The 13,842-nt window shown below is 47.4% G+C and overlaps 1 protein-coding gene across 7 annotated transcripts in view; it reads left to right on the top strand.

Annotated features, from left to right (window-relative positions):
• greb1 (growth regulating estrogen receptor binding 1) overlaps window positions 1-8,864 on the top strand; it is a 563,483-nt gene extending 554,619 nt beyond the window's left edge. For all 7 annotated transcript variants that reach the window (XM_072498796.1, XM_072498792.1, XM_072498791.1 and 4 more), the window contains one exon: window positions 8,376-8,864. In XM_072498796.1, the coding sequence (XP_072354897.1) occupies window positions 8,376-8,539 (164 nt within the window). In that variant the 3' untranslated portion in view covers window positions 8,540-8,864. The remainder of the gene's footprint in view (window positions 1-8,375) is intronic.
• Window positions 8,865-13,842: the final 4,978 nt, after the last annotated feature.

The following is a 13,842-nucleotide window of genomic DNA, read 5'->3' on the forward strand; positions in this document are numbered from 1 at the left end:
TGGTCACAGGCCTCCAGTTTGAAAAACAACCCTCTACAACCACCCTTTGCCTTCTGTCGTCCAGCCAATTTTGAATCCAATTGGCAACCTCACCCTGGATCCCGTGAGCTTTAACCTTCTGCAACAACCTACCATGTGGTACCTTGTCAAAGGCTTTGCTAAAGTCCATGTAGACAACGTCTACTGCGCTGCCCTCATCTACCTTCTTGGTCACCCCCTCAAAAAAGTCAATCAAATTTTTGAGACATGATTTTCCACGCACAAAGCCATGCTGACTGCCCCGAATCAGTCCTTGCCTCTCTAAATGCTTGTAGATCCTGTCTCTCAGAATACCTTCTAGCAACTTACCTACTACAGACGTTAGGCTCACCGGTCTGTAGTTCCCAGGCTTTTCCCTGCTGCCCTTCTTAAACAAGGGCACAACATTCGCCACTCTCCAATCTTCAGGCACCTCACCTGTGGCTGCCGATGATTCAAATATCTCTGTTAGGGGACCCGCAATTTCCTCCCTAGCCTCCCACAACATCCTGGGATACATTTCATCAGGTCCCGGGAATTTATCTACCTTGATGCGCTTTAAGACTTCCAGCACCTCCTCCTCTGTAATATGCACACTTCTCAAGACATCACTATTTATTTCCCTTAGTTTCCTAACATCCATGCCTTTCTCCACCGTGAATACCGATGAGAAATATTCATTCAGGATCTCACCCAACTCTTGTGGCTCTGCACATAGATGTCCTTGTTGATTCTTAAGAGGCCCTACTCTGTCCCTAGTTACTCTTTTCCCCTTTATGTATCTGTAGAATCTCTTTGGATTCTCCCTTGCATTATTTGCCAAAGCAATTTCATGTCCCCTTTTTGCCCTCCTGATTTCCCTCTTAACCCTATTTCGACAATCTCTATACTCTTCAAGGGATCCACTTGATCCCAGTTGCTTATGTACGTCATATGCCTCCTTCTTCTTTTTGACCAGAGTCTCAATATCTCGAGTCATCCAGGGTTCCCTACTTCTACCAGCCTTGCCCTTCACTCTAAAGGGAATGTGCTTACCCTGCACCCTGGTTAACACATTTTTAAAAGCCTCCCATTTACCAGCCGTCCCTTTGCCTGCCAACAGTCTCCCCCAATCTACCTCTGCAAGTTCCTGTCTGATACCATCAAAATTGGCCTTACCCCAATTAAGAATTTTAACTCTTGGGCAAGACCTATCATTCTCCATAGCTATCTTAAAACTAATGGAGTTATGGTCACTTGTCCCAAAGTGATCCCTCACTAGCACTTCTGTCACTTGCCCTTCCTTATTTCCCAAGACGAGGTCAAGTTTTGCCCCCTCTCTAGTCGGTCCATCCACATACTGAATGAGAAATTCCTCCTGAATACACTCAACACATTTCCCTCCATCCAAGCCCCTAATGCTATGGCTGTCCCAGTCAATGTTGGGAAAGTTAAAGTCCCCTACTACTACCACCCTATTATTCTTGCAGCTATCTGTAATCTCCTTACATATTTGCTCCTCAATTTCCCGCTGACTATTTGGGGGCCTGTAGTACAGTCCTACCAAGGTGATCTCTCCCTTCTTATTTTTCAGTTCCACCCAAAGAGACTCAGTGGGCGAACCCTCGGATATATCCCCTCTAAGTACTGCCGTGATGTTCTCCCTAATCAAAAACGCCACTCCCCCTCCTCTCTTACCTCCTGTTCTATCCTTTCTATAGCATCTGTACCCCGGAACATTGAGCTGCCAGTCCTGCCTCTCCCTTAGCCATGTTTCAGTCATAGCTATAATATCCCAGTCCCATGTGCCCGTCCATGCCCTGAGTTCATCCGCTTTGCCCGTCAGGCCCCTTGCATTGAAATAAATGCAGTTTAATGTAGACCTTCCTTGCTCACTGCCCTGCTTTCTCTGGTCATGCTTTACACACTCTCCCTTCCTGCCTTTTGTTTCTGTCCCCACTGACTTCCTACATCGGTTCCCATCCCCCTGCCACATTAGTTTAAACCCTCCCCAACTGCACTAGCAAACACACCCCCGAGAACATTGGTTCCGGTCCCACCCAGATGCAGACCGTCCGATTTGTACAGGTCCCACCTCCCCCAGAACCGGTCCCAATGTCCCAGGAATTTGAAACCCTCCCTCTTGCACCATCTCTCAAGCCACGTATTCATCCTAGCTATCCTGTCATTCCTACTCTGACTATCACGTGGCACTGGTAGCCATCCTGAGATTACTACCTTTGAGGTCCTACTTTTTAGTTTAACTCCTAACTCCCTAAATTCAGCTTGTAGGACCTCATCCCGTTTTTTACCTATATCGTTGGTGCCTATATGCACCACGACAGCTGGCTATTCATGGAGGCAGGGAAGGTTCCAGAGGACTGTGGAAAGTAGCTAATTTAACATCGCTGTTTAAGAAGGGAGGGAGGCAGGAGACGGGAAATTATAGGCCAGTTAGCCTGACTTTGGACATTGGTAAGATTTTAGAATCCATTAAAGATGAAATTGCGGAATACGTGGAAGTGCATGGTCAAATAGGACTGAGTCAGCAGAGCCACTTCAAGGGGAGGTCATGTCTGACAAATCTGTTCAAGTTTTTTGAGGAGGTAACAAGGAAGTTAGATAAAGGAGAACCAGTGGACGTGATTTATTTAGATTTCCAGAAGGCCTTTGACAAGGTGCCGCATAGGAGACTGTTAAATAAGTTAAGAGCCCATGGTGTTAAGGGTAAGAACCTGGCATGGATAGAGGATTGGCTGACTGACAGAAGGCAGAGAGTGGGGATAAAGGGATCTTTTCAGGATGGCAGTCGGTGACTAGTGGTGTGCCTCAGGGGGCGGTGCTGGGACCACAAATTTTCACAATATACATTAATGATCTGGAAGGAGGAACTGAGCGTACTGTTGCTAAGTTTGCAGATGATACACAAAGATATTCAGAGGGACAGGTAGTATTGAGGAAGCAGGAAGGCTGCTGAAGGACTAGGACAAGCTAGGAGAGTGGACAAAGAAGTGACAGATGGAATACAATGTGGAAAAGTGTGAGGTTGTGCATTTTGGTAGGAAGATTGGAGGCATAGACTATTTTCTAAATAGAAAAAAGCTCAGGAAATCACAAGCACAAAGGGACTTAGGAGTCCTAATTGAAGATTCTTATAAGGTTTTTAAAAATAAATTTAGAGTACCCAATTTTTTTCTCCCCAATTAAGGGGCAATTTAGCAAGGCAAATCCACCTACTCTGCACATCCTTTTTGGTTGTGGGGGTGACATCCATGGGGAGAATGTGCAAATTCCAGACGGACAGTGACCCAGGCCAGGATGGAACCTGGGTCCTCAGCGCCGTGAGGCAGCGGTGCTAACCACTGTGCCATCATGCCGTTCTTAAGAATCTTTTAAGGTTAACGTGCAGGTTCAGTCAGCAGTTAGGAAGGCAAATGCAATGTTAGCATTCATGTCACAAAGGCTAGAGTACAAGAGCAGGATGTAGCACAGGGCAGCATGGTAGCATTGTGGATAGCACAATTGCTTCACAACTCCAGGGTCCCAGGTTCGATTCCCGGCTTGGGTCACTGTCTGTGCGGAGTCTGCACGTTCTCCCTGTGTCTGCGTGGGTTTCCTCCGGGTGCTCCGGTTTCCTCCCACAGTCCAAAGATGAGCAGGTTAGGTGGATTGGCCATGCTAAATTGCCCTTAGTCCAAAATTGCCTTTAGTGTTGGGTGGGGTTACTGGGTTATGGGGGTTAGGTGGGGTTACTGGGTTATGGGGATTAGGTGGGGTTACTGGGTTATGGGGATAGGGTGGAGGTGTGGACCTTGGGTAGGATGCTCTTTCCAAGAGCCGGTGCAGACTTGATGGGCCGAATAGCCTCCTTCTGCACTGTAAATTCTATGTAAATATGTAAATAATATGTATTTCTGAGGCTGTACAAGGCTTTGGTCAGACCCCATTTGGAGTATTCTGAGAAAGTTTGGGCCCCCTAAAGAAGGATGTTCTGGCCTCGGAAAGGGTCCAGAGGAGGTTCACAAGAATGATCTCTGGGATGAAGAGCTTGACGTATGAGGAGCGGTTGAGGACTCTGGGTCTGTACTCATTGGGGTTTAGAAGGATGAGGAAGGATCTTATTGAAACTTAGAGGATACTGAGAGGCCTGGATAGAGCGGATGTGGAGAGGATATTTCCAATAGTAAGAAAAACTAGAGACTGAGGCCACAGCCTCAGACTGAAGGGACAATCCTTTAAAACAGAGATGAGGAGGAATTTCTTCAGTCAGAGGGTGGTGAATCTGTGGAACTCATTGCCGGAGAGGCTGTGGAGGCCAAATCACTGAGTGTGTTTAAGACAGAAATAGATAGGTTCTTGATTGATAAGGGGATCAGGGGTGATGGGGAGAATGGGGATGAGAAACGTATCAGCCATGATTGAGTGGCAAAGCAGACTAGATGAGCCGAATGGCCTAATTCTGCTCCTCTGTCTTGTGGTCTAACAAACCCCGCACCCCCCCTAAAGCCAAACCAAGCCGAAACAACAAATCCCAAGTTCATAACCTTAAAAAACCACCCCAAAGGTAACAAGCTGCAGATATCCCCTGCTCTGCTCCCATTAACTAACTAACTAAACAATATACCAACAATTAGCCCCTCCCACCCATACCAAACTTTAAAACAGAACAAAAGAGGAAAATAAATACCCAATCCCCCTTTCCACAAAACTCTACAACAGTACAATATATGAACCCCAACTTAACCCAGCAAAAATACCCACCAACAAAGCCCCGTAACCAGCCCATGCCCTCCCTCACTGTACAAAATTTCCACAATAAATACAAATACGGATTAACCTAACAGTGACCGAACATCTAACTTCTTAGTCCTTTAGTTCACCCTTAGTCTATGTTTCCTGACAAACTCATTCTCATCCTCTAGTTCAAGTAATAATCTTTCTCCTTGAAAGTCACCCGAAGACGAGTGGGTACACCCCACCAAATCTCGCATTGCTCTTGTACAGCATGGCCTTGGCCTTATTGGATGCCGAACGCCTTCTCGCCAGCTCTGGCCCAATGTCTTGACATTTCCTGATGACGTGGCCTTCCTATCTACAGTCTCGATGGTTTTTCGCCCACCTCAGGTCTATTCCTTGTCCTGATATCTGTGAAACCTGATGTCCTGATGTGATCGTCTGTGATAGTTCTACAGATTCTATTTAAAAAAAAAAAAAAGATTTAGTGTACCCAATTCATTTTTTCCAATTAAGGGGCAATTTAGCATGGTCAATCCACCTACCCTGCACATCTTTGGGTTGTGGGGGCGAAACCCACGCAAACACGGGGAGAATGTGCAAACTCCACACGGCCAATGTCTCAGAGCCGGGATTGAACCTGGGACCACGGCGCCGTGAGGCTGCAGTGCTAACCCATTGCGCCAACGTGCTGCCCAGTTCTACAGATCTAGGCTTTTGCCTCAGCGACCGATGGGCCCGGTCCAATTCAGCAGGTAACAGCAAATCCTCCACCCCCACCAACTTTCCAAACACCTTAAACATATAGTCCGTAGAGTTTGAGTCCTCTATACCCTCCGGTAGCCCATCGACTCTTACATTTTGCCATCTGGAATGATTCTCCAGATCACCCACCTTGGCCTTCAATGCTTTACACTCTTCAGACAGAATCTCTGCATCCAGGCAGACAATCTTATCATGATGGTCCGAGAGCACCACATCGATGGTCCGAGAGCGCCACATCGATGGTCCGAGAGCGCCACATCGATGGTCCGAGAGCGCCACATCGATGGTCCGAGAGCGCCACATCGATGGTCCGAGAGCGCCACATCGATGGTCCGAGAGCGCCACATCGATGGTCCGAGAGCACCACATCGATGGTCCGAGAGCGCCACATCGATGGTCCGAGAGCACCACATCGATGGTCCGAGAGCACCACATCGATGGTCCGAGAGCGCCACATCGATGGTCCGAGAGCACCACATCGATGGTCCGAGAGCGCCACATCGATGGTCCGAGAGCGCCACATCGATGGTCCGAGAGCACCACATCGATGGTCCGAGAGCACCACATCGATGGTCCGAGAGCACCACATCGATGGTCCGAGAGCACCACATCGATGGTCCGAGAGCACCACATCGATGGTCCGAGAGCACCACATCGATGGTCCGAGAGCACCACATCGATGGTCCGAGAGCGCCACATCGATGGTCCGAGAGCGCCACATCGATGGTCCGAGAGCGCCACATCGATGGTCCGAGAGCGCCACATCGATGGTCCGAGAGCGCCACATCGATGGTCCGAGAGCGCCACATCGATGGTCCGAGAGCGCCACATCGATGGTCCGAGAGCGCCACATCGATGGTCCGAGAGCGCCACATCGATGGTCCGAGAGCGCCACATCGATGGTCCGAGAGCGCCACATCGATGGTCCGAGAGCGCCACATCGATGGTCCGAGAGCACCACATCGATGGTCCGAGAGCGCCACATCGATGGTCCGAGAGCGCCACATCGATGGTCCGAGAGCGCCACATCGATGGTCCGAGAGCACCACATCGATGGTCCGAGAGCACCACATCGATGGTCCGAGAGCGCCACATCGATGGGCCGAGAGCACCACATCGATGGGCCGAGAGCACCACATCGATGGTCCGAGAGCGCCACATCCACCTTCTGAATCACCGCATCTTGCACAACTATCCGCTGCTCCATCTTCTCCAAGGCTGCCTGAATAGGGGCCAAATCCCGCGCCATTGCCGTCTCCAGGTCCTCAGTGACCGCCTGCTGCTGCTTTAATTCGGCCATCAAGAAGCCTGCCAATGTCTCTGTCGACCACGGAGAGGCCAACGACGCAGCAGAAACTTCTGCCATGTTCCCACCCACTGAGGCCCGAGGAACGTCTGAGCCCGACTTCTGACTTGTATTGTACTTGTTGGGCATTAAGTTTATGAGGGGACCTTATTCCATCAAACTACCCCAAAATTGCCCATAAACCAGGCAAAAGGGCCAAAATCAAAGTACCTTGACAGGAGCCACCACGTGTGCGACTGCTCACCACATAGCTGCCACCAGAAGTCAGGTAAATAGGATTTTAATAGATAACATCATCATCTAAGAATAAAAATGCACCCCCATGAACATAATTCTTAATATTTAGATGCAATAAATATTTCATTTTATTCAGAGAGTGTAAGTTTAAAATGTAGGCTGAGATTCTCCAGGGCTGCGCGCAGAATCCATCGTCAGGCCAAAATGGGGATTCACGGCAGGCCCGTCATGAGTCTCCACGTCAGCCCCGCCAGCCATAGTAGGTTTCCAAACGTTCCTATCAAGTTTCCCGCCCTCACCTGGCAGGACCAAGCAAATAGAGCTATTTTACATCTCATTGTCGGGCAGGACATCCAACGCACTTGCCAGCTGGGATGCTCAAGCCCCCCAAGCTGAGAGTCCTGCTGGTGTGAATTGGTGCAACTATTGCAGAACATAGACCTGGTGGCTTGCAGTCCGAGGGTGGCAAGGTGCTAAGTACCCTCCCAACAGTTGCCACTAGGGAGCCGAAGGGGCTTCTTTCTGGGAGGTGGGGGTCAGGGGGGCTTGCACTGGGCTGGAGGAACTCAGGTCGAGGGTCCTTCCTGGGCTGGGATTGGTTGACTGCTCTCCCCATCGGCAGCCTTTAAACCCTTTAACAGTTGGTATATAAAAATAAAGTGAAAGTGTTCTAAATTGCACCCCATGCCATTTAAACAGTCACTCAGTATCTCAGAAATACACAGCCCTCACTGAAAAGTGAAAGCATTCTCATCTGTACCCCTAAACCTTTAAAATAACAATCAATTTGCCATGTTTAACAGTCTGAGAGATGAAGGTAAAATAAATTCCTTTTAAGTGGTGGATACCTTTGAAATGATTTTTGCATATTCAATTTCATTGTCCGTTAAAGTACAGAAGTCTGTGTGTATGCTTAGAAGGCTGAAGGCTTTGATTTGCATTGTTTACAATCAATTTCATGCCCCATTACCTGCTAAATACGTTCTGATTGACAGGATGAGGCAGTTTCAAAGGGGAGATTGAGATTGTCTTTTATTATAGCTCTGCAGGGATAAATTAACTGCAAGTGTTTTCGTAACTGCAGTTTTATGAGTCTGCCTCTTTGTTCTCAAATGCTTCCTGGAAAGTGCAGCTGTGCTGCCCCTGCCCACGGTTTTGGATTATTATGCCTTTGAAAGAATGTATTGGCATATTCTGCATAACGTTCAAAGTGTTTTAAATATGTTTAATTCTCCACTGCCATTTTAATAGACACTACCTTGGGCGATGATATTTTTTTCAACCAATGTATTTTTAAAAAATTGGCTGTATTGACTTTGCAATTTCATTTGTTTAGGCGCCACGTTGTGTGTAATTTGTCAAGATCGTAGCTCTCTACGCCAGACTGTTGTGAGGCTGGAGCTGGAAGATGAGTGGCAGTTCAGATTAAGAGATGAATTCCAGACAGCTAACTCCCAAGAGGACAAGCCACTCTTTTTTCTGACTGGGCGACATGTCTAAGGCATGAGAATTTCCTCGTAACACACAGACTGCAAAAATGAGCACTCCAGAAGTAACACAGAATTTCCCTTTGAGCCATGAGCATATTAAAGTTTTAACAGTGTTTTAAAAAAAAACCTGATAAGAATGATACCAAATTAATCAACTGTCAAGACTGATATGCATTAAGAACAAGTTCCCGTAAACATTCATCAATTTTATGCACTGCCTTAACATATATTTTAAAAATAGAATTTTTGAAGTATCTTTACTTGCCTGAATAATAGACGTGTACGTGTTAATGTTTTGTGTAGTTTTAGAGTAAATGATTTCGTAATTGATCCACTTTGAAATGTCCCGTTTGCATCACTGCTCTGCTGTTTTGAAAGGAATCAGGAAATGTCCCCTCCTCACTAGATACTGTGGTAATTGGTGGAAAACCTGCACTTTAAAACCTTTTAACTGTGAGAAGTATAATGAGGGACTGAACTCTTAAATAGCCCCTGCAGGTAATGGATTGATTCATAACCTGGCATTATGAAACAGTTGACATGGTGAATAGCAATGGGCTTTAAACCCTTTGAGGACTGAAAGGCTTTTTTCTGTTTCTTTCTTTTGGATTAAGGATCAAAGTTATATAAATTCATCAGAAGTTTATAGGCACTGGCATATTTGGTTAATCCATTACATCCTGATTTCATAGTCCTTTTAGGATTATACTTTGATACATTGAATTTGTTGCCATACTTTTTGCATACATAGAAGATGATGGGGCGGGATTCTCCGACCCCTCGCCGGGTTGGAGAATCGGCGGGGGCTGGCGTGAATCCCGCCCCCGCCGGTTGCCGAATTCTCCGGCACCGGATATTCGGCGGGGGTGGGAATCGCGCCGCGCGGTTGGCGGCCCCCCCCCCCGGCGATTCTCCAGCCCGCGATGGGCTGAAGTCCCGCTGGTGAGAATCAAACCACCTCTCTTACCGGCGGGACAAGGCGGCGCGGGCGGGCTCCGGGGTCCTGGGGGGGGGGGGGGGGGGGGCGCGGGGCGATCTGGCCCCGGGGAGTGCCCCCACGGTGGCCTGGCCCGCGATCGGGCGTCCACTGATCCGCGGGCGGGCCTGTGCCGTGGGGACACTCTTTTCCTTCCGCCTTCGCCATGGTCTCCACTATGGCGGAGGCGGAAGTGACCCCCTCCACTGCGCATGCGCGGGGATGCCGTGAGCGGCCGCTGACGCTCCCGCGCATGCGCCGCCCGGCAAAGTCATTTCCGCGCCAGCTGGCGGGGCACCAAAGGCCTTTCCCGCCAGCTGACGGGGCGGAAATCAGTCCGGCGGGGGCCTAGCCCCTCAAGGTGAGGGCTTGGCCCCTCAAGATGCGGAGAATTCCGCACCTTTGGGGGGGACGCGATGCTGGACTGATTTGCGCCGTTTTTGGCGGCGGTCAGCGGACATCGTGCCGATTGCGGAGGATCCCGCCAAATGTGTGCCAGCGATTCAATATTGGCCATGGAGTGGGGCTATCAGTTTAGGAGGGTTGAGTATCGAATTGTGCTTATACCGTCTAACAATTGTTCCTTGAAATTGTGTGGGGGACGGAAGGATTGAATGTTTGGAATTATATCTCCAATTGTTCCTGTTTGTCTTTTTTTTCCATTTTTCCAAGATCCCAGTTCAGCCATTGAAGATTGGATTGTCTGGATCCAAAACCTAAATTGATCCACTTGCGGTAGAATTCACATAAGCTTCAAATTCAAAAAAGAAAATGTATTTCTGTTGCATTGATATTGTCAGCATTTGGGAAGTTCTAAAAAAGAAAAATCAAGTGGTCACACTAAAAGCTGACATTAAGATTTTCTGGTGGATAGATATTGGGAAAAGTGGAAAATAAAGCGAATGAAATATATTTTTCAGGGTAAAGGGTTAAATCACTGTTTAGGAACATGTTGCATAATAGAGTGCAATTCTCTAATTGCCTGAAGGGCAACTTGCACACACATTAAATGCTTTCTGTGCTTTGTGTACAAGATTTAAATATCAGTTTTTACCTCAATTGGAGGAACTAGTGTCATGTCATAGAGGTTGAACATCATTTTATGGTATTTTATATGCAAATCAGTAATTATCAGAACATTAAAGTACGTTCTGAGGAGTATAAATGCTAATTACTACTGAATGGTAAGATGGTCTGTTTTGCTCAAAGGTCAATCTAACGCATAAAATATAGGAGCATGATTTTAACTCTGCCCGCCCGACTTGAACAGGCCAGGCAAGTGATTAAAACAGTTGTAGAACATGTACATCTGCATCCCAGATTGCAGCCAGAAGTGGCTATGGTGCCCACCATAAATAGTTGGGGGCCTTGGGACTATGTTAAAATTGAGGTCTTGTGATGGAAGAATTAGGACCCCAGAGCGATTTTAACTAAACTGTGGCAGTCTTAGCCAGCACTGTGCCAGCAAGCAAATCTGGGACTAGAATCAGCTCAGAACACTTAAGTAATTTTTGAATTTGTTTCCCTCTGGGGACAGAAAGGGTAGGTGTGCTCCTCTGAGTTCCATGGAAACTTTTGGCCTCTTTTGCCTGGGGCTTTCCTCCCTCTCTTCGGCTTTGATAGCATTTTGTAGCTTCTCATTCTTGAGGTCTCGAAGCGATGTGACAATTGTCCTTGAATGTGTAAATCTCCAGTTATTTCTCCAGTGTCTGCAACTCTTTGAATTCCATGTCATTTGACTGCATTTTAACCACTTACATCACTGATTCTAAAGAAATATGAAGTGTTGCATCTGTTAAATCTCATGCAACGATATTTCCGTTTTGGTTTGACATCACTCCACTGGCTTAGAAATCTATCCATGCCATACGTTTGAATAAGAAATATAAATGTTGGCAAATGCTGGCATTGAATTATTGGCTGATAATAAAGGAGGCACTGATGCAAAATTCTGCTTCCTATACGGCCTTTGGCCTTTATTAATTTCAGAGTGAGAAGGCTGCTTCAAAGGTTAAGCAGGTAAGATCACCCATTGTTCCCGTGCTGGAGAGGGAGGATGCCCCTCCTTGATGAGGGGTTGGGGTTGCTCCCCTCGTCAGCAGGGGTCAACTTGTTTGTGGCGGGTAGGGGGGCTTGCCTCTGGATGATGGCATCAAGGGCGCCCTTTCAAAATGGCGGGCCAACACCAGTCGGCGCAGGGAAATCGACGCTCTGCATTATTTTGCATAGCAATGATCTGTGAATACCACCTAGGCAACGCTCCTAATGCCATAGGGATAGTCCGAATTCTCCACTGGCAGGAGCACTTTTTCTCTGGAATGGAGAACCCTGCCCACAGTTTTAAGTTTTTACTTACCTCATCAAGCTCAATACCTATGGAATTGAAGTCCACAGGTGCCATCTACTGGCTGTTCATGCCAGCGGGTTATTCCAGTCCCACACTGGAGCACGGGTTTCTCGGCAACAAGGGGTGCAATCACCTGGAAATCCTATTGACAACGGCGGACTCAGTAATTCCCACGCGGGCCAACTCCGCTGCCGAAAACCATGCAGCGTGTTGGTCGGTAAATTCCACAGAAAATACCTACTTAGAATTTTTACCCTAAGGGTCTACAAGGGTCTACATTTTAAACATTACAATTTGTCAAATCTTAACTTTAGAAATCATTTTATTTATAAGTTTACACATCTTTCCAAGTACAGTGCTGAAATTTAAGTTCCACCATGAAGGCTTTGCAATGATCCTGCTGTTGGTTTTTTTTGTTGAACAACATGATAAATCGAAATTAAACATAAATGCCTTTGGTGCACATAAGATTTCTCAAAGTGTTTACAATCATGTGACTAAGTGACAGTGATACGAGTATAAAAATGGAAAATGGTGAAAATTCTCAGCATATCAGGCAGCACCTGTGGAGAGCGAAAAACAGATGTCGTGCTTGATTCTCTGGCCACACTGTACCCGTGTCGATCCTGCTATTCCCGGTGAATAGCGGGAAGGCCCCAAACGGGTTTAACTCTGGGCGACAAACTGATCGTGATGCTCCCGACCTGCAGCGCCCGACCCGATCTTAAAGCGAGTCTTAAAACTCATTTAAATATATGCAGAACAGTCAAAATGACCCATTTGGGTTCTATTAACGGGCTGGGCACCGGATTCTCCTGGCCTGTGAGATTCTCAGGTCCCTGGGCCGGGATTCAAGTGGACGAGATTTGGTGCAGGTACTTTCAGGCGTGGCCCTGACACGGTAGACCACTCAGTGGGCCAAGGGGTTAATCTTTAAGGAAGTTGCTCCAAAATCCCGCACAATGCAAATCCTGCCCAACAGACCTCCCATCAGAGACCTGCCCATAAGAGATAACCCCAATAGAACCCTCCCATTACAGAGACCCCCCATAAGAGAGACCCGCATTAGAAACCCCTTATTCTAGAGGCCCCTCATTAGAAAGATTCCAACAGAGCCCCCCCCATTAGAGACCCCATTACAGAGACCTCCCCACCGCAGACCCCCATAAGAGAGACCCCACCAGAAGCCCTCACATTACAGAGACTCCCCATAAAAGAGACCCCAGTAAACCCCCCCATTACACAGACCCCCACCAGAGGCACCCTCCCATGACAAAGACCCCAACCAGAGGACCTCCCCATTACAGAGACCCCCGCTTGGAAGCTAGAGAGCAGACCAGACAGGGACAATGAAAATATCACTGCTTTAAAGCTCACCTGTGCCCTACACATGCTGGCTCAGGCAGGCGTAAATTCATAGAAAGCAAAAACCATATCGGCTGGGTATAAACCCCCTCAGATCTTTGACCTGCAAGGCTTTCATTCACATCAATTCAATGGGAAATCGGTTTTACTGGGCTGTGATTGATAGCTCGTACACAGCCAGCTGTCTGGAATGTTTAATTTCATTTCCTTTCACCCTTGAATGGATCTCAAGTACCCAATTGTGGAACTAACTGCAATCTTTATAAACATCTATCTATGATTGATAGCTCTAGGGCCACATCAAAACCAGTTAAGAGTTCTCAGTTCCTTTTTTTCTCTGCAGAAAGCACTGAACTGCTTTCTGCAGAGAAAGCGGAATTCTCTTCTCCCACCGCTTGTCAATGGGATTTCCCATTGAAGCCACCTCACGCCACCGAGAAGCGATGCCGGAGGGAGCAGAGAATCTCAACAGCACGGAGAATTCCAGCCATGTTTTCCTCTCTCTACAATTGCTGCCAGACCTATTGAGTATTTCTAGCATTTTAAAATTTTATTTCAGATTTCCAGCATCTGTAGTATTGTGGTTTTGTAGCGTGATAAGAGCATGGTTAATGGAGGCTAATGC

Source organism: Scyliorhinus torazame, chromosome 4 (genome assembly GCF_047496885.1).
Source record: "Scyliorhinus torazame isolate Kashiwa2021f chromosome 4, sScyTor2.1, whole genome shotgun sequence".
In the NCBI taxonomy this organism is placed as follows: Eukaryota; Metazoa; Chordata; class Chondrichthyes; order Carcharhiniformes; family Scyliorhinidae; genus Scyliorhinus; species Scyliorhinus torazame.